General features: G+C 42.9%; 3 protein-coding genes across 4 annotated transcripts in view; 1 reads left to right on the forward strand and 2 right to left on the reverse strand.

Annotated features, from left to right (window-relative positions):
* Positions 1-3,632: 3,632 nt before the first annotated feature.
* Positions 3,633-21,773, forward strand: LOC137444555 (claudin-15-like). 2 transcript variants are annotated; one of them, XM_068145414.1, is made up of 5 exons: positions 3,633-3,960; positions 11,451-11,615; positions 11,766-11,847; positions 14,960-15,070; positions 16,222-21,773. In XM_068145414.1, exons 1-5 carry the CDS (start codon positions 3,744-3,746, stop codon positions 16,319-16,321), a joined length of 675 nt encoding a protein of 224 aa, XP_068001515.1. In that variant the 5' UTR covers positions 3,633-3,743; the 3' UTR covers positions 16,322-21,773. The 2 variants fall into 2 exon arrangements, with proteins under 2 accessions (XP_068001515.1, XP_068001516.1); XM_068145415.1 differs by lacking the exon at positions 3,633-3,960 and adding an exon at positions 7,373-7,589.
* On the reverse strand, positions 18,373-19,957 carry DUSP28 (dual specificity phosphatase 28). The gene is made up of 2 exons (XM_068145416.1): positions 19,391-19,957; positions 18,373-18,507 (listed from the first exon to the last, which is right to left on the reverse strand). Exons 1-2 carry the CDS (start codon positions 19,778-19,780, stop codon positions 18,373-18,375), a joined length of 525 nt encoding a protein of 174 aa, XP_068001517.1. The 5' UTR covers positions 19,781-19,957.
* The window catches only part of GPC1 (glypican 1), a 217,840-nt gene continuing 212,846 nt past the window's right edge, over positions 20,840-25,833 (reverse strand). Inside the window, exon 9 of the mRNA XM_068145413.1 lies at positions 20,840-25,673. Within this exon, the coding sequence (XP_068001514.1) occupies positions 25,456-25,673 (218 nt within the window). The 3' untranslated portion in view covers positions 20,840-25,455. The remainder of the gene's footprint in view (positions 25,674-25,833) is intronic.

A 25,833-nucleotide genomic window follows, 5' to 3' on the forward strand; every position in this document is an offset into this window, starting at 1 on the left:
CTCCATGCAGTGATAAGGCCAGGCAGCTCCCTGCAGGGCTGGTGAGGCTTAGTACTGGCAGAGAGCCCTTTCCACGCAGTCAGCATTGTAAACACCAACACAGTTTTACTATTAAATGAAAAATAAAATGGGTGTATTTGCTTGTATTTTGTGTAAGCTGTAATTTGTAAGTTTCAAGAAGTTGCATGCACCTTTCTAGTTATCCATGTTGCCATGAAGATACTAATGGGACAGCCAATTGGCTTACACACCAGTCATGCCTGAGCCCCCACTGATGAGAGTGCAGAGCTGCCAAAATCAAGCAGCTGAATACACAGTAGTTTATGTTGGAAATGCATGGAGAGGACAAGAGGCACCATGAAAAGTTCTGGGTGAGCGTGATGAACACACTACACGAGAGATTGAGTGTGCCATCTTCAGCCCTCAGGCTGCTCTCTTGTGACTTGGGTGACCGGACCCAATGGTGAAGCTGTGCTTTAGTGGGAGATTGGCATCAATCTGGTCCCAACCCAAATTATTCTGTAGTGGACTGTCTGAAGGGAAAGTTCCTAGCAAGATGAGAATGATCTGTATATTGCCTTTGCACGTGGCTATAAGCCTCATTGGGCTATTAATAAGTTACAGCAACATTGGGAGCACGTTTGCAAGGTCAAATCATTTGGAAGTGGAGAGGAAATTAATTAACATTGCTCTTTTTTTTTTTTCCCTCTCTTAAAAAAAATTATTAACAAGAGTTTGCCTTCTGAGCTAGAGATCAGGCTGTGACCCGAAGTAACCTCTGTCAGCCTGTGGTGGGAGACTGCTCTAAGTAGTTTAGCACTCTATTTAAATCCCCATTTTATCTCTTTCTGATTGCATTGGTGGCCATGGGTCAGCCTCAGAATTTGCTTGAACTAAGAAATGATTAGCAGGGGCAAAGCCATATATTGCTGGTGTTAAAAGTGTATAAATACACACATAAATGAAACCAGTGCTGTAAACAATGCTCTGCCTCTGGTTTTCTATGTAACAAAATGAAAAATAAGTAAAAGAGTTTTTTAGCTTTCCAGTTCAGGCACCTTAATCACTCGATTTTGCTTCCAGAGACCTTATCAGGAGTGATTTGTTTGTGTAAGAGATTTCAGTATTTGTTTTTAATTAACCCTTCCTGTCCTGTGCTCAAACCACATACATTTTGGCTGTGCTGTTTCTAATATTCCGGTGATATTTTTGCTCCCCAAAGGCTTGCTTTTATCACACATGTATAGTGTATGTGTGCAGTTTGAGAGGGATGATGCTCTGGGCTTCATGTACTTATGTGGGCTTGATTTGTGGTCATTCTCCTATGGACAGTTGCAAAGCATGTTTGCTCTTAGTGTTGCCATCATCTTAGTGGCAGTGTATGGCAGCTGGTGCAGTCAGGTCCTGAAGGGTGTATGTGGTACAAGCCAAAAGAGGAGGATGGATGTGGTGTTGGTTTCAGTAACAAGCTGTTTGCTTTTGAAAATGTCTCTTGCAGATGGTTTCTATTAGTGAACTCTTATTCATAGCAACACATTTTGGTGGCATTACTTTCATCTTTAAAACGGCAAGAATGGTTACAAATCAGTGCCGCTATCACATGGGGACTGCAGTTTTGTGCATGACTGGTGGCCCAGAGGGAGTAAGGTATTTTTCTAGACTGTCCTGTGGGTTTTGTGTGGTAGGAGCAGGGTTGGGAAGGGATGAGTGAGAGTGGCTCCTTGGGGCAGAGGAAGACAAAAGAGGAACAACTGCAGCAAAGTGGTTGCAGAGCTGTCCTGACTGCCAGACCTCCTTTGGTGGGGAGCCAGGGAGCTCTGTGCTGCTCCAGGGCACGTCTGAAATCACAAACAGTTTTGTTTGTTAATGTGCTCCACTGGGCCAGTGTCTGTCTGCACTGATTACTGACTGCAGGGCTTAAGCCCTGCTAGGGAAATAGAGTTTAAAGAGAATGGATTATTATTTTTTTTAACAAGCAAATGGCTCCCTCACATTTTGGGGTTTTTGCAGTGGCCCTTGTTTAACACACTGGAGACTGTGTGTTTCAGGAGAGGCTCTAGGGCTCTCCGTACCTGCCTCCTGTGGGCTATTGATATGTGACCCATCACTGGGCTCCCAGTCTTCACTGAGACACCAGATCCACTCCCTGCCCCCTAAGGGTTCACATACCAGCACTGCATGGTTTGCTCTAAGTAGTAAAGAATTTCTTTCCATGCTTCCACCTTTCAGTTGGTCTGTCAGGCACCATGCTGTCAAAGTTTATTCTTGCCACTTTGCATCTTCCTGTGTATGGAATTGAACTGTCATCAGCCTAGATTCAGACCATGTGTGCACCTTTCTACTGAGGAGAACCCACCCACAGTGAGGAGCTTGTGGAAGTTGTATCACCTCTAACAGGGGCATTAATATGGGATAGTCTTTTAAAGGTGGGAGAAGGACTGTTGGTATTTGAAGTCCTGTTGGCATTTGAAGTCCTGCTATAACATGGCTGAATTTGGGTCAAGGTGAAAGAATGTTCTGTATTTGTGAAGCCTAGTTTCCCAGCTTCCTCACTTTGAAACCTACAGTGTTAAATTACTGTATTTTAATGAGAAGTTGGTGTTCACAACTTTGATGTGTCCTGGCCATAGTGATGTTGCAGAGCTCACAGTTTTAATCATCTTTTCCTTACTGCGAGGAATGAATTGTGATTGCACACAACATACCTATGGATCAGGCAGAAACATTCACTTGGATTGTTGGCCTGCCCATCTGGTGTGAAGTCTGCTTGGACTGGTAGAGTAATTGAAATTTATCCTTTATTTCAGATATTTTTGATTGACAGTTTTGTGTTTTGAAGAGGTTACACAATCATTTGAGAGACAAGTGACCTATCCTCAATGTGAAATTAAACTTTTATAGTGGATTATATGCATTTTTAGGAGCAGAATAAACTTAATTCTTTCCTTGAACAAACAGTTGCAGTCATCTAAAATTAAAGGAGGCTTGAATTCTATTTATTTTTCTTTTCTTTTCTCTTTCCTTTTTCCTTCTCTTTCCTCTCTATTTATTCTTTTGTATTTTTGTTTGTTTTTCTTGTTTCTTGTTTCTTTTTTCTTGTTTCTCTTTTCTGATTTCTCTTGTTTCTTTCCTTCCTTCTTTTCATTGTGTTTCTTCTTGTTTCTTTTCTTCTTGTTTGTTTTTCTTTTTATTTTAATTCTCTTTTCTCTGCAGAAAACTTACATGTTCCTACAAGGTGTGGGCTGGATCCTAAAAATAAATCTTCTTTTTAATTGTTCCCCTGTGTTACATGAACACAGCCTCCTTTCATGAAAATGGTGTTGCAGTGGCAAGTGCAGTGAACATTTCAAGTACAGCAATCTGTGAAAATTGTAATAGTGCTTTTCTGTCCTACTTTAGAGTCTGATGGTGCATGGGCAGTTCAGTGGCAATGGCAGAGGAAATCACATGGCAGTGGCTGCCAGGTTAATCTGAACATCTCTGGTACTAACTTTTGGTTGTAATTTTCTTATTTGAGGTGTCCACTTTGCTGTAGTGAAAAGCCATGCCTGAGCCTTTATGCAACAGGTGGGCAGAGCTTTGGCCCTGGGTCCTTGATTTTTAGAACAGGGGGGAAAGGTACTTGTAAAGGTCAGGCTTGGGTAAAGATAAACCCACATACTGTGTGTGTATGAACAAGTTCAAGAGGTTTCTAATAGCAGAATTTTTGGGAGGCTTCTTTGAAAACAACTTCAGCCAGAAGAATGGGATCATCTCTACGAGTTTGTGCATTGCTGCTGGCTTTAGGAGGATTCACCATTTCAGTTATTACTACCATGTCCAACAGATGGAAAATTTCAGACACCACGACAGTGCTGGTTACTGCTGACTGGATTTCTGAAGGTCTTTGGATGGACTGTGCAGTGGCTGCTTCTGGATCAGTAGAGTGCAAGAAATGTCCCTACATGTTAACTTCAGACAGTAAGTGTGCACGGTACATGTATATAAAATCCAGGGATGTAGTTTTATTCCTTCTTTCTGGGCAGCATATTAGTGTGGCTTATAGTGTGCAGTTGGCACAGAGGATCTCATATGGACAGGATTTGTGCTGTAGTTCTTGCAGGCAGGTTAAAGGGCCCCAGTGAAACCCATGTGCTTCACCCTGCAATTCAGCACAGTAACTGCTATGGCTTTATTGCCATCTCTGTTGTGTTGTCATAGAGGTATGGGTGATAGACAACAAATCTAAGATAATTTTTTTCTTGCTTTAGAAGAAATGACATTGTTTTACTCAGCCTAATTCTTAACTACAAGCAGATCATGGGTTAGTGAGCGCTGGTGCTTCTTTGTGTGTTGGTGTGAGACAAGGCTTCCTAGATATTCCAGAACTTTCTGCTAAACCTGTGTGTTTGTTCTGGAATTTCTCAGAGGTGGGCAACTAAAAATATGTCTGTGTGATGGATACTGTTGTGTTTTCAGTGTGTAGTCAGTACTAGCAGGGTAATTCGTCTGCAAGTAGAAAAACTGTCTGTGTAGAGAATGAAAATTACTTGTTTGGGTTGTTCTGGATTTGAAAAATATCTCTGTGAACACTTTTTATGGTAAGGGACTAGGAAAAACTAATGTAGAAATTCTATCTTCAATGAACTGAGTGCACAAACAGTAACAGTGTGGCCTTTAAAGACTGGCATTTTATTAAGCTTTCAGTCTTAAACAGAACTTTGCATTTATTCTTTTACAACTTTCAATACTGTGCATTTGCTCTATGAGTTACATCATGCAATCACTTCTTCAAGCCTTGCTTGCTTTATAGATCCCTGATTACTGTCATTGCTTTTGTCTGGGCTCTTACAGTTGGTTTATTCTCAATGCATAGTGCTCAATACTTAACAAGTACCGCACATCACAGACCACAAATGCCTGTTTTTCTTGACACAGACTCCACTGAAGTCAGAGCTAACTGTCAGGCAGATTTCTAAAATGTGAGAGTTTAATCCTAAAGAGTTAACTCTGAAGATTCAGCATATTTGTGATTCTTCCTCAGGGCCCTGGCTTCAGTGGCTTCACCTACTTTCCAGTTTAATAACAAGTATCACCATTGTGTAGCTAGGTCAGAATTTGTAACCTCAAAAGGAGGCTAATCATATGATCCCAAGGATTTAAAAGCACCATTGCATCAGAGGCAACGTCAGCTTTTCATACCGTGCTGGTATCTGTTCTTCTCCGCTCTAAGACTTCAGCTATGTAGATACCAGGGTGCCCAAGGTTATTCTGGAGACTTGGATATGGTTTGTGGAAATTAGAGTGATGAGATGGGGCCAACAAGCCTGCTCCTCTCATAAGTGGCAGCAAGATGGCCTGGATACTTGCAATGGTGTGGCAGCTCTACCTTGCCTCATGCAACAGGAACAAGCAGATGTTTCACCCCTGTTGTGGAGACAAGCAGACCAAATGGGGGATGGCTCCCTTTTTTACAAAGAATAAGTTTCATTGCATCCAGTGTGGAACAGAAAAGTTCCTGGTGAACTGAAGCAGTTACCTCCAGAGGTTTTCATTCCTTCCTTCCCATGGAGCCTCTTCCTTTTCTAGAAGTGAAGACTTCTGGTTGACAGGGCTTAGCTGATCATCTTCAGCTGTTCAAAGAGCTGCATGTCCCCTAAAATCAGCATGAGTACCCTCATGCCAACCCACAGGCATGCTGTGTGGCTGCCTGCAGAGCAATTGCTGTGTCACAGGGCTATTTCTCGTCTTACAGTGCTCGGTCAGCACTCCTGGGTCCTGGAACAAATCTACAGAGGTGATCAAAAAGGCACACTCATGTTGATCAAATATTTAGGGTATTTCAGTATTTTCCCCACAACTGGATTGGCTGATCTGATTTTAGAACATACTATTGCTGCCTCTCTCAAACTTATTACAAGCAAATATGCTCTGTTTGCAGAATACCAGAGCAATTTCTCTCCTTGGTCATGTATTGCTTTGGTGCTGTACGCTCTATCTTTGTCAGTGTTTTACTTACATCAGGAATACACTTCTGTAAGGACTGGAAAAACAAACCCCAGACGTCTCATATGGGCATGTTGTGACTCTCTCAGGGGCTAATCCTTCTGGTAGTCTTTATGTAAATGCTATGAATCTGTTAGCATGTTGCATCATAGCAGGATTATTTTATGAAGAAACTCTGACTCAATTTCCTGTAGATAAGAGCAGGTTATCATTGCAAGAGATGGTTAACCCTAGCTGGTATACCCAAGCAGTTTAAGTTGTTAACATTAGTTGGTGAAGTGAACTGAGTTTATGATTTTGTCTAGTCAAGAGCAAAAGCAAGTAAACAAAGTCTAGCAAACTTCTACTTTGCCTAGAATAGACTTTTTTAAAAACACAAAGATACTCTGGCAAACAGATGCAATCAGCTGCTATATATTAATTTTTCATATACCTGTTTTCCTTCATCATTTCATTCCTTTTAACTTAGGTCTGTCTGTCACACTGCCTCATAGGAGGTTCCACATGAACAGGAGCAATTTTTTCATTGTGAGGGTGACAGAGCGCTGGAATAGTCTGTACAGAGAGGTGGTGGAGTCTCTTTCTCTGGAGGCGTTCAAAGCCCTCCTGAATGTGGTCCTGTGTGACATACTCGAAGTGATCCTGCTGTGGCAGGGGGGTTGGACTAAATGATCTTTTGAGGTCCTTTCCAACCCCTAGCATTCTGTGATTCCCATGAAAAATAATTACAGCTGGATTCCAGGGTAAGTGGGACTATTTTTAAGGCTGCAGGTGTTTAACTATAGATCAATAGACTGTAAAATATTAATGGAAACCACTCATCCACAGACTTAACTTTCCTGATAGAATTTGTCAGTCCAGCTTGATGGATTACTTATGACCGTAACTCAAATAAATGTGCCACATTTTCTAGCAACAGAATAAAGTTCCTGTTCTCAAGCTTTTTTTTTATGGTTGGGTTGTCAAGAAGATAACTCAGTTAAGCTTTTTGATTTGAGATCAATAATGAAATTACAAACAATTTTACAATTTTAACTCCAGAGGAGAAACAGAAAGAAAATATTTGCCAGTATTATCACCCTTACAAGATATTTTGTAGAAATACTACCTGGACTTTCTAAGGTGAGACTAAAATTAGGCTCCTTTTGTCACTGCTCAAGATTTAATATTGTAATTAAGAAAAAAAAAGAAGTTGATATATTTATCATTAACTGCTCCCACTTCTTATTGTCATAAACTGTAAGCCTTATCTCTGGGGCTGAGCAAAGAGCAAAGGTAGCCTCATTTTGGAGTGAAAGGCAGAGATAAAACAGCAAGGAGGCTTCTGAAAGGCTTCACTTGATCGTAATCTAATTATAGTGGTATTTAACTGTTACTACTCACAAGCATGACTGCTGCATTGGAAATAGTTGGTTTTCTTTTGTGCTTGGGTGGTTGGGCACTTATTGGAGCTACTTTACCACATAATTACTGGAAAGTCTCCAGTATACATGGTAGTGTCATCACAACCGTTACATTGTTTGAAAACCTCTGGAAGAGCTGTGCAGAAGACAGCACTGGAGTGTCCAACTGCAGAGTTTTTGACTCTCTGCTTGCACTGCCTGGTATGTGACTTTGCCCAGTCTTGTTTATATTGCTTAAAATTTGGTTGGAAAAATGTTGAGTGGCTTTTTGGTTTTGGTAATCTGGTAGTACTGGAAATAACTGGTCAAGAAGGACTTTGTGGGCTGAAGTAATAAAAAAAAAGCCCTTAAGTAGCAGAATGTGTCAAGCACCTTACTAAAGGCTATAAAATAAGGCAAATGAAGTCGCTTGATCAAACGTTTGATTTAATAGGCTTTTTAAATATGGTGTAATCTCTTTTCTAGCTTCTTGGCAAAGGAATCAGGAGGACACCTGTTTATTTAGTACATCTTATAGAGTTCCATGTGTATTTGGAATTATATAAACCTTCTCTTGCAAAACTTGATAGCTAATGTACTGTAGCTGGAGTTTTAAAATACAGTAAGTAAGAAATGCTCTTTATAGCTAAGAAGTGGCAGTGGCTTGTGGCTGTTGGGACTGAAGGCTGTAGAAAATGCAAGAAACACAATATGTTATAAATAAGTTATAAGCTATACAATGAGTATATGCTATAAATTAATATACTTGTCAGAACTTGTTGCCTAATGTCTTGTTTTACGTGTGATTGTAAATAGCAGGACATTTAGATGCGCTGGCTCCTCTACTCTGTATCAGTCTTCAGCAGAATTGTGGTTTGTCCTCAGAGGCTCAGCTAAACCAATATTCTGTGGATAGTAAGCATGTTTATAGATGGGAAAGCTGGTTTTTATTAATCTTGAATGGGTATCCTAGAATAAAAATGTTTTCCTACTTAGTTAAATCTGCACTGGGAGGTAGCTAAACTAAATAAACAGGTGGACACTCCTAATCTGAAGAATGTGTAATATAGGATTAGTGGGAATGAAGTATTAAATTAAGTTTCTCTCTCAGTCTGAAATAAGCAGATGTTGTGGACCAGCTCTGACACTGGTGTGCCAATTCTCTGAAATGGCTGTGTCCAGCGCTGAGGGAATAATCTGTTCTCTTCATCTTTCATGGATAGCTAACAATTGGTTTAAAAACGCAGCTGTGTATTAAGAGGAGCGTTACCCTATTTAAACTTCTTAGACCCAGCAATAGCAGGATCATGTCCATCAGACATTATTGTCTGCAGAGGGGCTAGTCTAAACCACTACAAGGGCTAGTTCATAACATACTGCTACTGATTCTAGGCAGCGTCTTGTCACTGATGTGTTTATATAAGGTGCTGCCTCTAACACTGTCATAGAGCTCCCATGTGTACAGATGTGAGCAGTGGGGACACAACTGGTCAGCATCTTGGAGCTGCTGAGAAAAATGTGTGGTTTAAAGAAATTGGGTGAAGTGGAATAGGGAACAGAAAAGAGCATCATGAGTAGAAGTGCTAAAGCAAAAGAGAAAGGAAGGCAAGCAACAGCAAGGCTCCTGGAGAACTGTAGATAACAGCACAGAGTCAGCAGGAAGTTAAAAAATGGGGCTAAACGAAAGTAAATGAAGAGACCAGGCTCTGGAAGTGAATTTGTGGGGATTAAATTTGATCTGTTGCTGAGGAGATCAATTACACTGTTGAGAAGGTGGCAGTATATTTAAGGGGTATAGGCAAGGGGAAGGAAAAAGCAGCTTGCAGAATTGTGGAGAGGAAAAAACAGGGGGTTAGAAAGGAGAAGTCACAGAGAAACACTGGAGACACTGGATTTTAGAAAAAGTCAAGAGGACAGTTGGGCAAACCAGTAAAGAGGAAGAAAGTGGGGTTGTTAGCAACAAGGGCTGAGCAAACAGTGGAACCTCCACAAAACATCTGTAGCACTCACAGATATCAGCCAAGGAAGACTGAAAATTATCATGGTTAGTTTAGATGTGTTTTAAACTGCTGGTTAGAAACTTAGCTGAACTTGCTACAGAAGATTCCAGGGATTGGCAGAAGGAGAAAAAAAAAAGAAGAAGAAACAAAGCTGTCTTTGTTACCTCTCATCAGGACCACAAAGATTTCCCATGAAGGTTTTCTTACTTGCAGCTGAGCTATGTGGTGCACCTCCAGGTTTTGTTTTGTGCATGGGAAACATCAGCCTTGGTTCTTTTAAACTGAATTAAAGCTTTTGAATTCAGCAAGCCATTAGTCCAAATCACCAATGTTTGAAGTGAGGAGCCTTTTAAAAGCAACATTGGCTAAGATTGAAACCATGACTGTCTGCTGTGCAGAACTGGCACTACATACCCAGTCACAGCTAGATCTAGTATTTGATATAAAGCAATCAACTGCCAAATGCTTTTGAAACCCTTTCCCCTTTCCTTTTTTAAGGTTCCATAGGTGTTTCTTCCAATGGCAGGACTTGGAGATAATTTCTTACAATTAGTATTAATTGCTAAAATGAACTGACTTTGTATCTTGTTCAGTAAGCTCATTTGTAAGATAAACAACAAAATATTGAACTTTATGGACTGTGAAGCAAGCTCCTCAGTTCAGGATGTTGAGTTTATTACATTGTGGTACAAAGAGGATATGGTATGAAAACTCTTCTGTTAAAATCATATAGCAAGAAATTAGCCTGAGGGTATGCTTGTGTGTCCTGGAAAGATATGGGGAGTCCCATCTAATACTGCAGCCCAAAGGCTTGAAATGTCAGTTGTTGTATCCCTGCTGTGGGTAATTTCTGCTGCCATGGTGTAAAATTCCAAGCTAGAAAGCAGCATTGGAGTTGAGTGCTCGTCCTAACACTGTCTTCTGCAGGCAAAAACCTTGAACTGTTAATGGTACTTTGAGTGGGTCTTTTCACTTTTATTACTGTGTGTTTTCCTTTGCCCCACCAGTTTTAAAAATAGTGTTTACAAACACTATTATCTTTGAATTCTGTGTATTTATCTCATGACAATTTATTACTGTCTTGGGTAACTCTCAAGATCACAAGACTCTTAAGCCACATAAGGTTTCAAAGCCCACTGAGTCTGAGTGTGAATCTCTCTTCACTTCCTGTTTCTGTGCCTGATTTTGATTTTCTGGAGTTAACAGGCTTGCTCCACCTCAGAGCTAGAGTTGTTTAGATTGAAAAAGACCTTGAAGATCATTGAGTCAACAAAGTTAGCAGCCAAGACTTGCCAGATTGGTGACACTTGTTTATCTCCTAGCAAAGATGCCAAAGTGCTTTTTGACCCGGAACCTGCAGTATACAGGATGCCATTTTAACGGAACCTCAAAGTCCCTGTTTGACCTGTTTTTTTGTGTGAAATTGATACCTAAATACGAAGACCAGGAGCTTAGGTGGTGCAGAATCAGCACACCAAACTCCCTAATGTGCCCACAGTAGCTGTAACCTCTCTGCAAGGACTATGTCTTAGGGAGGAGAGGAGTGCTGCAGCTCTTGGATCCACTCATGTCTTGTTTGTTACCTTGACTGAGAGTTTAAAGTGCACTGCTAACCTGAGCAATTTCTTTCCCAGCTCTCACTGGAAGTAGCAAAGCTGGCTCTGTAGAGCCAGAGCCCCAACACACCTTTGCTAGGACCTGGAGATCAGAGGTGTCCTGGGCACTCAGCTGTATGGGTGTAAGGAAGTCACCACGAGCATATATACCACCATGGGTTTTAACAGGACTTAAAGATGTAGGCTGTGAAGGGCTTGCTATAGTTTTTCAGAGTTTATTTACCAAAGCTCCAAGAGGATTTACTGAGCTTGTCAAGTGTAAGTGTAGTTCAACTCTGATCTCTGGTTAACTTGAAGGCTAAACACTTGGGTTTGGATGCCTCTCTGAACCAAATTACAAACTCAGACAAGACTCATTCATTACTGCTCTTGTTAATTTTGTCCCTCTAATCACATTAATTTGTTCAGCACAAGATTAACTTAATTTCTGTATAGATCCTGATTTGTCTTCTGTTTTTCTGTCTTAGCTCATATTCAGGCATGTCGTGCCTTGATGATTGCTTCCATCCTTCTGGGATTCCTAGCTGCAGTACTCTCACTGCTTGGTTTGAAGTGCACAAACATTGGGTTGACTGATGAAGATGCAAAAATGAAGTTTACTGTCACAGGAGGATTTCTCTTTATTCTAGGAGGTAATATCAATGCTGAACTAAGAATGTTATCAATGCCTTGTATTGCTTTCACAGGTAGACTAAATGAAATGAACAATTGTTCTTGGTTTAAAGCTGTTACAGCAATTAAAGAAATCATTCACCTGTGTGCTTTTTAAACTTTTCTGGTAGGTCTCTGCTCCATGGTGGCTGTTTCTTGGTATGCTGCGATGATTACTGCTCAGTTTTTTGATCCATTGTACGCTGGAACCAAGTAAGTTGATAGATCTGTCATACCAAACTCCGTCATGTATTACAGACAGCTGCACTAACCTCAGCTGCTTCAGAGTTTCAGAGCCTGGATGGATCCTGTTATCAAGTCCTACAGGAGGAAAGTTTATTTTCAGGGAGTCTTTTCACCTTGGAGATGCTGGGGAGAGGAAGGAGAGTTCTGTTCTGGAAGATTTAGTGAATATGCTGGAAATATGCTGTGATACTGTGAAATTTCAACCCCATATCTGAAGGGGTTTCTGTACTATGTTTACATAGAATCATAGAATGGCTTAGGTAGGAAAGGACCTTCAAGAACCTCCACTCTGTATTGGACCTGGAGGAGAACATTGTAACTAAAGATAAGGAAAAGGCTGAGGTTCTAAATACCTTCCGTGCCTCCATTTTCACCGGTAAGGCAGGAGGACTTCAGGATAACTGGCCTCCTGAACTGGTAGATGGAGTCAGGGAGCAGTATAATCTCCTTGAAATCCATGAGAAAGTAGTTAGGGACTTGCTCAGCCACTTGGATACTCACAAGTCCATGGGACCAGGTGGGATCCATCTTAGAGTGCTGAGAGAGCTGGCAGATGAGCTGGCCAAGCTGTTCTCCATCATCTTCCACCAGTCCTGGCTCACTGGAGAGGTCCCAGATGACTGGAAACTGGCCAATGTGATGCCCATCCACAAGAAGGGGTGGATGGAGGAAGCTGCAAACTACAGGCCTGTCAGCCTGTCCTCAGTGCCAGGAAAGGTTATGGAGCAGGTCATCTTGAGTGCAATCACAGCGCACCTGTGTGAAACATTTAAGTGTCCAACGCTATGAAGAAGAAAAAGTAAAAACCTTAATTTTCTTCAGCAGTTAGACCAAAAGAGGTACAAAATGCCTCAGATGTATAGGAAAATGAAAAAATGTACAGAAACCAGCTTGGCCTGTGTACTAGTGCCCTGCAGAGAGCTGAGAAATGTCACTGAAATGGTCAATGAAGTCTGCTGCTTGTCTTTTAAGTAGAAAAATATATTCTTCACTACATGATAACAGCTCAACATTTGTTTGCCCTATGAATTAAAATGAAGGCAAAGTTTGTGCACTATCAGCTCATACAGTTGTACACAAACAAGGTATAAAAGCCTTTACTCTTGTCTGATATAAAAGCAACGTTCTTCAAAACCAAATGCCTGCTTACGGCACCTTATCTAGGTCAATACATTTAGCAATGAGGAAGAAGGGTGGAGATGACCGGGCCTCTCCTTCAGAGAGGGGGGAAAAAGGGACAGGGAAATGTAATATATTGCTTGTGGAATATGATAGAGCTGGTCTGGGGGGGAAGGGAGACATCTATAATTTGCCAGTACCTCTGCTGAGTACATTATTTTTAGATCAGCAAACTACAAATCTTCAGTTGCTAGGATATTTCAAGTCTTTTGTAAGTTTCCTCCTGAGGATCAGCTCAGGGTAGTCAGAGGTGAAGTGCTTTGTTATGAACCAAAGTACTTCAAGCAATTGCTTTCGATGTTTGTCAGTTTTCCTTGTGCTTTCAAACAAGCACTTACAAAGAAATTGCACTTCTGAATACTTTTTGTTGTTTTATATCCCCTTGACATAATTATATGAAGGGCAATAAATACGTTAGAGGACTGAAACAACAGTTGATAAGGAATTTCAGTTAGTGGGATAGTTGTGAGTTTTATTGTTAACTGGTTCAGCTTTGGGGCTTCAACATCAACACAAGTTAATCAGTTACCAGATTGCTTGCATTCAGTAGCTGAATAAATCTTTTACTTTTAATATATTAACTTCATTTGAAAGGCTATCAATTCACTAAGAAGTTCTTAGCAAATTAACTTTGATTATTAGTAGAGCCAGACATGTTCTGAGGAAGTTTGTGCTCCTTGGACCCTGTGAGACAGGTTTAAATTCAATTGTGGACATGTATTGATCTTCATTCTTAAGAGGCTGGCAAATCTGTTTTTTCAGATTGTGGTTTTTTGGCCTGACTTCAGCAAATTAGTAAGTTTAACCTCTATTAACTTTCAATTTGTCATACAGCTGTGAAGGCAACCTAAGTTGTCCTGCAGGTCCCTCCTGTATACCACTGCTCATGTGATGTCTACAGCATTCCTGTCTCTAGGTGAATAATGAGCAGAGATGAATTCATGCACTGGGCAACATCTCTCAACTGTTCCTTAGTATTTCTCTAGCAACTTGAACTCCTGTGTTTTTGAGGCCACAGAGAACAGTGAACCTGTGTAAACTTCTGCAACCTGCCTGTTAGCAATTAATTCTGCAGGCAGAAACTTGAACACTTTTAAATGATTTTGTGTTTACAAGTGGAAAGAAAACACACATAACACTTTTCAGCATACCTTCTATGCAGTCCATGACACCGATTTTGGCCTTACTTTCAGTGCCTCAGATCACAGAGGTACAGCTATATTGTGGTTATGGTCTTGGTCGAAATATCAAAACTTGGTTTTTGATTTTGTGAAACTCCTGACAGGCTTTTCCAGGCTCATCTGTGTCTGGTCTTTGGATGAAATTAATTATCAGTGAAATTTTTGGGCTGGACTAAAGGGCTACCTGAAAGGTGTAGTGAAATGTACAGTGAAATGGGGAGGTATTCCTTTTCAATTTGGGACTATTCATAAATATCTTTCAGCCCTATATACACAGAGAGTGCTGAATGTTCTTTTGGATACACAAAAAACTAACCCTATACCTTCAGCTGCTTGTGGGTGATTTAGCATTGTGCCTATAGAAAACTGTGCTTAAGCCTTTTCTCATGAAAGGCCGATGCAATGACAAAAGAAGTGTTGTGGACTGCACAGAATGTATATTCATTATCAACTCAAGTGTTTATTGCTACTTCCTGTTGGTTTTGTACTTTCTGTACTGTCACTAATTTGGCAGAACACTTAAATATATATTTAAGAATTTTACTGGACAGACCCAGAGCCACATCGGATCTCTTCTGTGATCTGTTGAAGTACCTTTCAGTTAGGTTATTTCTATGCAGACTAGAATTTGTGTGTTTACATGATTTTTGTACCTTATGGCACAGTCTAAAACAATGGCTTTGTGATACACAGCTTCCATAATATCTTCCATATTTCAGGTATGAACTAGGAGATGCTCTGTACTTAGGCTGGGCTGGATCTGTTCTTTATATGCTCGGTGGGCTCCTACTGACCTGTTCATGTAAAGGGAAGCAAAGCCAGGATTACAGGTAATGTAGGACTTGTCAGCTGAAATAGCGGCTGCCAATTATTTTCTGTCTGTATACTGGTCTCTCTGTCTCTCACCCTCTGGTATAAATCTATAGCCATACAAACAGAGAATTATACCTATTAATTCAGTACTGTGGCATGTCAGAGACTTGTGATAGCAGGGGAGGCAGTACCAAATATTTGTACCTTCCAGACAGTGCAATTGTTGCTACGTCACCATGAGGAGTCACCTTTAACTAGTGTTACATAAGTCTGAGTGCTGCTGATAGTTCTCGGAATACGTGGTGAACATGTGCAGTGAAGGAGAACTATCTATTGCCAAAAAGTAGTCTATGAAGCAATACATAGGGTATTATAAACAAGTTTATCTTCAGTATTCAACTACTGTTAGAATATTTGAACACCACTCAATTTGCAGGAGGAGTAATGACCTTTCCTTCCCAAAGCATACTCAATTGATCATTAGTCCCCAAATGGCTTGGAGACTGTACTAATTAAGCTTGAGGAGATAACCTGGGAGAAAGAAGCATGTTCACTGATGCTGTATTTAATCTCAATAAAGTTATATAAAAACACATAATAAATGAAAGTACTCTTCTCCACTACCTAATCTGAAGCCATTTATGTTTTATGGTAATATTTCACCAGCCACGTTGGACTTTAGATCTCACTCACCATACTTGTATACAAAGTACCCAATATGCTGAAATACATACCTTGAAAATCAGATAAAACTGATGTATAAAATAGAAGTTCAAAATGACAAATGACAGTTGAAGGGGCTGGCAGAAGATATGTCTGTTTTCCTTTCTCATCTTCTTGATTCTTGTATTAAAAACTGCAGCTTGCACAAAGGCATTGAGGTCTAGGTTTTCTGCTTTAAGGACTTGGCTAAAATGCCTGGAGGAAGAGCAGAAGTGACTTAGGAATGCAGAATGTGTTTCTGGTTACAAGGGATGGCTGTGCTGCCTGGCAGAGGCCATCTCTTTCCCCTTAGCTACAACACTGATGAGACCAATAGCCCTCTAATTTCTGCACCTTCGTGAAGTGTGGGTTGGATTCAGACCTAAATGAGTAAATTCCTGAGTATCTGAAGCTGGCCATGTGTGTAACACCTATTATTCTGTATCTTTTTTTCCTCAATTTACAGACCCACCAGATACTCATATTCAGCAGGCCAGGCAGCTCATCAGAAGCACATTTACACCAAAGACTCTGAGACAGTCATAAGCAACAAGGAGTACGTCTAAACGGTTTACATCACTTGTAACGTTAGTAGGTTATGAACTCAAAGAAGTCAGCTACTTCCAGGATTCCCATTCCAAGCTGCAATCTTTCATCTTGATTTGGAGCAGTGCAAGGAGGAGGTATGGTTTTTCTATGTAAATAGGAATGGTTTTCCAAGAATAGTTGTCACATGTAAATAGATTTCTAGAGAAAGTGCTGTGATGTGGGATCCTGCAGCATTGAAGGTTTTCTGCATGCTGAGAAGCCTGGTAAAATTTAACCAGAGAGTGCAGTGTATCCTGACAATCAAGAGCAACTGTTTCTGTTTCAGCTGACTCAAAAATGCGGAACTGATATGCTGTAGCTGACTGCAAGCTAATATGCCTCATGCTTAGAAATGTATTATGTTTCCATTAATGTTCAGATTACTACTTTTGTTTAGCAGCTTTAGCTTTTGACAGGAAATAAACTTTATTCCACAGCCTGACTGCAACAGATTATTTTTGATGAGTGGTATCCAGGCCATCGATAAGGATACAGTCATTATACTGTGGGATTGAAGTCTCATGTTGTACTGTAGTTCATATCATGTAAAATGGTCAAGATTTATAAAAGCTACCAAAAAATTCCCCAGCAGCCACTCACCTTCAGAGCTGCAGGCGTAAGACAAATTTCTTACCGGCTGCAGCGCAGATAGCAAGGATAAATGAAACAGAATGAATCAAACACAGATGGGATTGGGAGAAAGCATCTGGTGCAAAACTGCCTTGTGATAACGAAGAAGATGATAGGCTCGTTTAAAAATCTTTATTTCTATGTTTTTCAGCTTTTACTAGAACCCTGTTTTAACTTTGAGCAATCTTTAACTTTGGGAACTTCTGCTGTGTCTGAATTGTCTAATTTATATAGTTCCCCGGTGGCTTTATTCTCTGTCATTGTTCCACCATTAGGACTTCTGCCTTAAGTTGCTCCACTGATGGGAGCATATGTTTGCCTTGTGTAAACACTTAGATGATGACGGTGAGCAGCTAACTTCAGTTCATATTGATGCTTTGAGCAATGTGGAATGGAACTTCACACTGCAGGTTCACAGGTTTCATAACTTCCTCCTTTTAAATGACAAATGTATTTGCACAGTTTGACCAAATGCCTTGGTGTTCCTCTCTACTTTTAATTTTTTTTATGATAAACATAATTGTAGTCTGATTTAGAAATTTCATGCAGCTTCCTTGATATCCCAGCAAATGATTTCACAGGGCACCCTGCAGACAGGCTTAGCAGTAATGATTTAGCCATGTTGCTTGCATGCAGATACAGCTGACTTGAAGGCATGAGCTGGGCACCGGCAGATCTTGTTACACCTAGTAAAGCTAAGTAAAGCTAAAAGGAGTTAGAATTACTTGTAGATTGACAGTGTCATCTTCTTCCCTCCATTGTCAACTGTTGCTTTAAAAATAATTATTTTGGTGTCTTGGAGACCAATTCCGAAAGCTGAAAGCGCCCTTGACTTGCGTGGTAGGAGCTGAGCTGAGCTGTTTATCATCATCTGTGCATTCTGTCCTTTGGATTTGTCAGTAACTTTGTGCTGGTATTTTGGCCTAGTTGAACGCAAGGAAAATGCAGGGCTCAGGCAGAGGCTAAGCAGTTTCAGTGTCAGTTTCCCTCCAAAGGTTGTGTCAGCTTATGAACATAAATATGATCCAGTAGGCGAGATAGAAATTCAGGACTTCCTTGGGCTGGCATCAGGCCTTCCAGTGACGTCACTGGGAAGTTTAATTAAAAACCAAGAGTAAAATCCTTGTGTAGTAATTCATTCACTTGTTCAATGCATCATTATCATATTCAATGTCACTCAGGGGAAAATAAATGCTCTCTGGCTGTTTACAGTCCTTCCAACCATTTTCTGTTTCTGCTCTTTCTCCCTGCTTATCTGCCCCTGTCCCACATGCCATCAATGGTCATGCACTGAATGAGTTCAAAGAATGCTCACTGGCTTTTTATGTAGAGGGGATAGATGGAATTATTAATTTTTAACAAATCTGTAGCAAGCTACTTAACTCTCTCTAAGATATCTTCATACATTGCTGTTCTTAAGTTGTTTGCTTAGCTGGTCGGACTGCTTTGGTATCTGCAAATCTTCTTCATATCTCTGCAGCTGAGACCAAAATCCTGAATTGGGTTCTGCTACTGGTCTGGCAGCCTTCACAGTCTAGAAGAAAGGAAAGACACTGTAGAAGCAAAGGCAGCTATCACACAAACAATGGGATTTTTTTTTTCTTCTTAGACTTTTGAGAAGATTTACTTAGGGTTGACTTAGCTATGGAATAATAAACAGGTATTTTGGTAAGCTGACCTCACTTTGCTTGCTGGGCCTTTCTAGCATGTCCCTGTTACAGAATGATTCATGGGCAAGACATGAAAAAGAACTGTTGAATCTACTGTAAATGCAAATGTCTCTCATAAAGCACTGCCTGTATTTAAGACAGCATGAAGCTTGACAGAGCACACCTCTGTCAAGTGCTGAGCAAAAGAGTTATCTAAATTAGAGGCTCCATGGATACACCAACCAAATGGGTAAAGACTGAAAGACTGCAGAGCACGTCATACCTGTTGGATGGGCTTCCTCATGGAGCTGCGGTGCCATTGCTCATACCTAGCTAGTCCCAAGCAGGTCCAGCAGATGAAGTTACTTTGCTGTGTGGAGCTGTCACATACATGATAAGAGCAAATCCTGCAAACAACTGCTGCACCCACTTGTACTCATTTCACTCTTGATGTCTGTAACTTCACTTACCATGAGTAAGCAAATGACAGGGAACAATGTTCACAAAACAACCAACTTTGCACGTTTGCTACCTGTGCTTAAGGCCTGCTTGCATTTTTAATTACAGTTCTTGGCAGAAATTTGTCCAAGCTGGGGGTGAAAACAGGTACAGTGGAATTTTTTCACTCACATGCAAACATCTGTGTAATGACTGGTGTGAACAGGCGAGAGCACCAAATTCAATATCAGAGCTCGTCGTTACTCATTGCAAGCCTTGCATTTCATACCCAAAAGAGATCTAAATATTAGCCAGAGTGTGAGCACCTACCTCAAAGGCATCCTTGAGTGGGAGCTTTTGGTGTCTCATCAGATAAGCGGTGCAGATGGCAGCTGATCGGCTGCGGCCATTTTTGCAGTAAACCAGGCACTTCCCACCGCTCTTCACAGCCTCTTCTATTGCATCACTGCACTGCTCGAAGTACCGGTACAGGTCCTCAGCCGGGTCATCGAAGACGGGCACGCGTATGCCCCGCACCTGCTGCAGGCTGGGAAACGGCTGCTGCCGGGTGACGTTAACGCAGAAGGTGACTCCCTCTCGTGTGAGCAGGTCCTCGTTGCAGGCTGCCTTGGCGTTGCTGATGAGCAGCGAGGAGGTGACCTTGCAGAGCTGGAGCATCGGCAGCCAAGGCTGCAGCGTCACCGGCACCGCTGCTCCCATACAGAACCCCGAGATGGGTTCCTCCGCGCCGCATTCGAGCCCCGGCACAGCCCCGGTGCGGAGGAAAGCCGGGGGCTCGGGGTGCGGGTGGATTCCCCCAGCAATGCATCTGGGCTGTGCTGTGCTATATTTATCTCTTCTGCACAGGCTGGAGCGTGACGGCTTCGGGTAGGTCCTAGTGCCTGCTGGAGCCTGAGAGCTGCACTGGAACAGCTGAAAACGCTTCAGAGCCCCACCGATCATGTGTAAAGCAACTGGATTTGTACAGTCCCTATCCCTACAGCAGCTCCTCATAGGAAGGCTGCTGCTGGGGTCAGCATCGATGCAGAATCGGTGCAGTGATGCAGTATCGATCTGATCATCTCCAGCTGATACCCAGATCCTATAGCTGCCCCTTAGAAAGCAGCATCTGACTACCCAGAAAATTATTTACTAGGGTAAACAGATATGGCTGCTCTAATCTTTCTGGACTTCAGTAAAACTGATGGTGTACTGCCAGGGCAGGGAGTACCTTAAGCATGAGTACATGGACATGTGCTTGAACTGAGGGGTGGGGACAGAGCCAAGGGCCTGGCCAGGGGAATGCCACATCAGCCAGTGCCTGTCAGGTGCTAAAGGGCTGGATAAGGTACAAGCTGCTTCCTGGTGGATTGAGTGTGTGGCTGGGCTTCTTCAACACTTTTTCCTTCTGTCATGATGCAGGGCCAATGGTCAATAACACGCACAACATCTTGCAATGACAAATACAAAGACTATTTCTGATTCTTTGCACTGTTGGCATACTTGCTCCAAGGGCTAAGGTTAGGTTCACCTCGTTTGTAAACACCTCCCAGCCACACAACCCTAGTGGTTGTTCCTCCAGGTTAAGCAGGGCCGAATGTAGGCAAACCTGCAGTGCCAGCACTGGCACCAGCCTGTCACAAACCATGAGGCTGAAAGCAGACTTCCATCCCTTGGGACTCCTGGCCTGGCCTTTATCTGTGCCTTAACAAGGAAAAAGAAAAAAACTTCAAACTCAGCTTAAATTGAATAGAAATAAAACTGACCTGTAAATACAGATTTAAGTCTCCAGCCTTTTTATTTATACAAGGATTCAAAGAACATATTTCAACTTTAGATAAACAGTGCAAGAGAGTTACAAGTACCTTGGTAACAGAAAGAAATAGATAACTGTCCAGCTATGCCAACAAGTGAAATAATTCTTATTCCTGCAGATAGAAATGCATCTGTTTAAAGCAAAGGTGGACTTTAGATATTTTGCAATACCTTAGCCCCTACCAAGCCCACCAGAAAACAACAGGCAGTTTGTCATTTGTAAATGATGAGTAGCTGTGCTCTCAAAGCCTTTTGAGACCCTTGCCCTTAGTTAAAACATACAAGTTATGGCACAAAAGAGCAGGCTGAAAGACAGAGACACTTGGAAATTCACCATTTCTGGTTCTCCCCTTTCCAGAGACAGGGATCCTCATTAATATTTTTTCCCTAGACTACTCCCTGCTCCACATACCTGTGCAGATCACCACAAACCACTGCCTCGCTAACCTTGAGGCAAATGCACCTCCCCAGCCACTCCATTCTCTGAGCTCCCCCTTCACATAACCAGCCCATAGGAGCTGCCAACCCCTGCTGCGGCTGCAGCCCCAGCCCACCACTGCCCTGGGCTGGGGAGGTGGGTCACAGCAGTTTTGAGCAGGCAGTAGCCCAGGAAATGTCATTTGTAAGCACTGAGTGCCCAGGCTCTGCCAGCCCGAGCGCGGCCTTGGGGTTTGTCTGGGCCTGGGCTGACTTCAGCTTGCTGAGCTACGCCAGCAGTTGTCTGGCTATTGGGTAATGATGGCTTGCTATAGGTTTGCTTCAGTTCAGAGTGATATCAAGCTGATACCCTGGGGACACGTGGTGGTTTCAGCTCCTCAGTGGAAGGTGGCATAGCTGAATGCAGCCCCAGGCCACCAAATTGCAGCGGATTGAAGAAACTGCTTCAGGGCCACAAAAAGGACAGAAAAATGGAATAACGAAGACAAGAGAGCAGCAGCACAGGCAGACTGTGTGAAAAGACTCGGGGCTGAGGAGGGAGGAAGCATCAACACAAACATCATGTGCCTCCTGGCAGGGAGGGGGAAGAGCCCCCAGCCCTGCCCTCGCCCACCCGCACAGACCTCAGGCTGCTGACACTGGTCTAACCCCCAGCGTGACGCTGGGAGGGCTGAAGCAGTTGTCCTCGGGGCCCAGGGGGACACCGAAAGTTGGGGCTCAACCCCAGCCAAAGGGGGAAGGCATCGGGAAGGATTTCTCCTGTGTAGCATTTTTTCAGTTTGCCTTATTCATTTGAACTCTCAGGTTTTATTACTGTGACAGGGCCAACAACGTGGGCTATCACATCGTTAAAACTGGGCAATCAGTAATGTTTTTGCTTTACATTTCAGGGGTGTTCCCCTTGGGGCCCAGGAGAAGCTTTTGAGGGCAACAGGCTAACAGCAAACACTAATTGCACAGAAATGGAAACGACAAGGACTTTCCTTTCAGTCTCCCATTCTGCAAAGCAAAACATAGAACTTGGCATAAAACTCCAATCCAACCCAACCGCTTTTTGAAGAGGGCACAATGTTTTAATGGCCCTCCTCACCCGTTTTTTGCTTTGGATTTAAAGTTTCTGCAGGACTTGTGGGAATTTCTGTAACTGAAGGTTAAAGTTGTATTTGCAATGCTAGTTAAAAAAAGAGGAAAAAAGATAGGAACTCTTTAGAGCAGTAAAAGTAACATAGAACTTGTCCTGTGTTTAGAAGTAAATAAATGTTAAATCTGTGGTTTGTATTTATCCACTCCTGGGTTCTGACAGGTTAAGTGGTGGTGTCTGTCCCTTAGCCAACATCCAGCATCTTGGCTGAAACCCTTCCAGGTTATGGAATCACAGAATGTTAGGTGTTGGAAAGGATCTTTATAGATCAAGTCCAACCCTCCTGCCAAAGCAGAATCACCTAGGGCAGGTCACACAGGAACACATCCAGGCGGGTTTTGAAAGCTTCCAGAGAAGGAGACTCCACAACCTCCCTGGACAGCCTATTCCAGTGCTTTGCCACCCTCACTATAAAGAAGTGTCTCCTTGTGTCAAGGTGGAACCTACTGTGTTCTAGCTTGTACCCATTGTTCCTTGTCCTATCAGTGGGCACCACTGAAAAGAGCCTGGCACCTTCATCTTGACACCCAGCCCTCAGATATTTATAGACAGCCTTCTCCTCTCAAGACTAAAGAGGCCCAGTTCTCTCAGTCAGGTTAGATCAGTTTTAACCTCACAAGAAGGTGAGTGCAGGGCAGAAAAGATACCAAGTCAGTAACATGAGTCACTGGGACTTGGAGAAACCAGTCAAAGCTGGTCTTGAGTCTCTGCCTAGTAGTGTCATCACCTGGCCCCAGGTGGGACCCCTGCCCCAGGGAGGGCAGGTGACAGGCTCCCTCTGTGCCTGCCTTTTGGTTGTTACCTTGCTCGTGGTGTCACCTTCCCTTAACACTCTAGAAACCACTAATGTTAACAATGTCCCCTCCCTGCTCCCCCCCCCTTTTTTTTTCAGAAAACAGCCCACCCCCAAGCCATAATGTTTGCTCAGCTCAAAGACTTGTCTCCTCTGTTAGGACAGAGAATAAATGCTCAAACATTTGCTGTGCAGATCAGTAAAATAGGAGATAGGCACACTTCTGCCCCCCTCTTGCCTGCAGTACAAACACATTTGAAACTCAAACCCAGCCCAACATGAACGAAGCCCAAGCCCTGGGCTTGCTCTTTCCCCAACCAGTCAGAGTGACTGTGTTGTATCTATAACATATGCTAAACCTACATCTCCAGCTGATGCTTGCCATACCTGTCAGGTACAGCAGCTTTCTAGAAGCCCCAAAGCACACAGCCCTACAACCACAGACACTCCTACAGCTACGTGAGAATATTTATACCTTTGACCATCCACCCCCAGTCTTAAAACCCAGCAGAGAGTCCACCCCACAAACCATTCTGGGGTTTGAGCAGCTGCCTGCATGACCCAGAGGTCAGCATGTGGCGAGACAAGGTGGCAGAGGGTAAGCCTGGCCTTTCCCTGAGCCATAACAGAGCTACCAGTGGGTGTTTGACACTGCTATCTCACCCCATCTCTGTGGGTTAGGGAAGGTTTGTGGGAGGATGGGAAAAGGGCAGGGAAAGTGGGAATTTACTTAAAACCCTACAACATAACAGGAAAAAGAAAAAATATCCCAAACAAAATGTGTCCTGTCCTCACAACCCACCCTGACAGGTGCTACCTTGAGTCACTCTGCTGGGTAGGGACAAGCTAAGGGCTAATCACCACTAACCCTGCTGTGCCCTAAGGCGGCTACCTGGTGGGGATCACTCCTGCATGTGCTTGGTGTGAGCTGTCAAAATCAGTTGTGACAGTCCAGTTAGTAAAAAGTCCCTGGTTTTCCTTATTAGAAAAAGAAAGAGAAAGAGAAAGAGAGAGAGAGAAAGAGAGAGAGAGAAAGAGAAAGAGAAAGAAAAAGAGAAAAAGAGAAAGAGAAAAAGAGAAAGAGAAAAAAGAGGAAAAAGAGAAAGAAAAAGAAAAAAGAAAAAAGAGAAAGAAAAAAGAGAAAAGAGAAAGAGAAGAAGAAGAAGAAGGAAAAAGGGGATACCCATCCATGGCTGAGGCCAAAGGAGGAGGAGGAGGAAAAGGAGGAGGAGGCAGCACAACTGTCAAGTGGAGAACCCCACTCTGCATATTTTCATCTCTCTGTTACCTACCACGGTACTGTACTGCACTGCAGGTAGAAATTGGACCATTATCACTTGGGTAAAAAATGGCTTTCCAACTAGCATGCAAAGGAAAATACCCCAAACCCCAACCCCTAACACTCATTCCCAGTCACTTAGATGTAGGAGACCTACACTGCAAATTCTTGTCAGCTACGAGCTCTAGTCAAGGAACCCACTTGTGACCTTTCCAAAGAAAAAGGGAGTTCTGCATTTTTGGGTCCAACAGCCACTGCCAAACTGTTTCAGTTCAACCCACCAAACCTGCCCACACTCCTCCGCATGCTGCTGGAAGCAATGGGGCACCTCTGCCTGCCTGGGAAGTAGAGGAAAGACCTGCAAGAGCCCCTGGCTGCAGCACTCACACTGCACTGCGACCATCTCAGTCTCTCCGCGTCCTGCAGCGGCGTCGCTCCTGGCACCGTCGTGCTTTCAGCAGCTCCGTGGCAAGCAGCGCTCTGGCCAGTGGCTGGGGAGCGAGATCAGGGCAATTGCATATTCCACTGGAGGCAGCAGGAGAGCTGCTTGTGGAGGAGCAGGCTGGGGTCCTCCTGGAGACCTCCCAGCACAGGCTTGTTTCAGCCCCAAGAGCCAGTTTGTTGCAAGAACAAAAGTAAAACAATGAGGTACAGAAAGAGGGCCCAGCGCTGGGGAAGAGACCAAGAAAGAAGAAAACAGCTTGAGCACTGCCAGAAATAGCAAACAACTGTAACCTTTTTCTCTTCCCCCCCTTATTTTCTTCCTTTTGTTTTTTCCCTTCCTTTTTTATTTTTCCCTTGTTTTTTTTTTCTTCTTTTTATCTTTTTTTTGCCAAGGTGAATTAAATATGTCCTTTGGTTGGTTGGTTGGTTGGTTTTGGCAAAGTGAAGCCCTCGGCTGCAGTCTCTTTCCTGGCTGTGTTAGTGAGTTACCGCCACAAGTGCTGCGCGGCAATGAAAGCCACCGAGAGGAGGAGGAGGAAGGCAGAAGGCAAAGATCTGCTGCTGGCCCCATTGATGCCATGTCCAGACTGCTTAGGAATAGCGTGCGTTTCTGGCTGCCTGGTGCTGGGGCTCTTAGAAAGTCTTTTACCACAGACATCGTCAGGACAGCTGTCGCCACTCCCAGAGCCACTCATGTCATCACCTGTGCAGAGACAAACATGAGGTGAGCCTCAACTGCCTTCTTTATGGAGGGTGACATCCCTGCCTTCCCTCTGATGCAAGTCCAGGGAGCTCCAGCCGCCAGCCCTGACTCAGTCACATCCTCCTTCTCTGCATTCCCCACGATGGGGTGCAAGTTCATG

The sequence above is a fragment of the Melanerpes formicivorus genome, unplaced genomic scaffold (assembly GCF_026170545.1).
Source record: "Melanerpes formicivorus ecotype bairdi unplaced genomic scaffold, bMelFor1.0.p_v2 SCAF_12, whole genome shotgun sequence".
Taxonomy (NCBI): domain Eukaryota; kingdom Metazoa; phylum Chordata; class Aves; order Piciformes; family Picidae; genus Melanerpes; species Melanerpes formicivorus.

Coding starts and splice junctions, on each gene's coding strand:
- LOC137444555 (XM_068145414.1), top strand. CDS start 3,744: ATGGGATCATCTCTACGAGTTTGTGCATTGCTGCTGGCTTTAGGAGGA. Junction 11,848..14,959: donor CCATTGTACGCTGGAACCAA/GTAAGTTGATAG, acceptor TCCATATTTCAG/GTATGAACTAGGAGATGCTC. Junction 15,071..16,221: donor AAGCAAAGCCAGGATTACAG/GTAATGTAGGAC, acceptor CTCAATTTACAG/ACCCACCAGATACTCATATT.
- DUSP28 (XM_068145416.1), bottom strand. CDS start 19,780: ATGGGAGCAGCGGTGCCGGTGACGCTGCAGCCTTGGCTGCCGATGCTC. Junction 18,508..19,390: donor CACTCAAGGATGCCTTTGAG/GTAGGTGCTCAC, acceptor CCTTTCTTCTAG/ACTGTGAAGGCTGCCAGACC.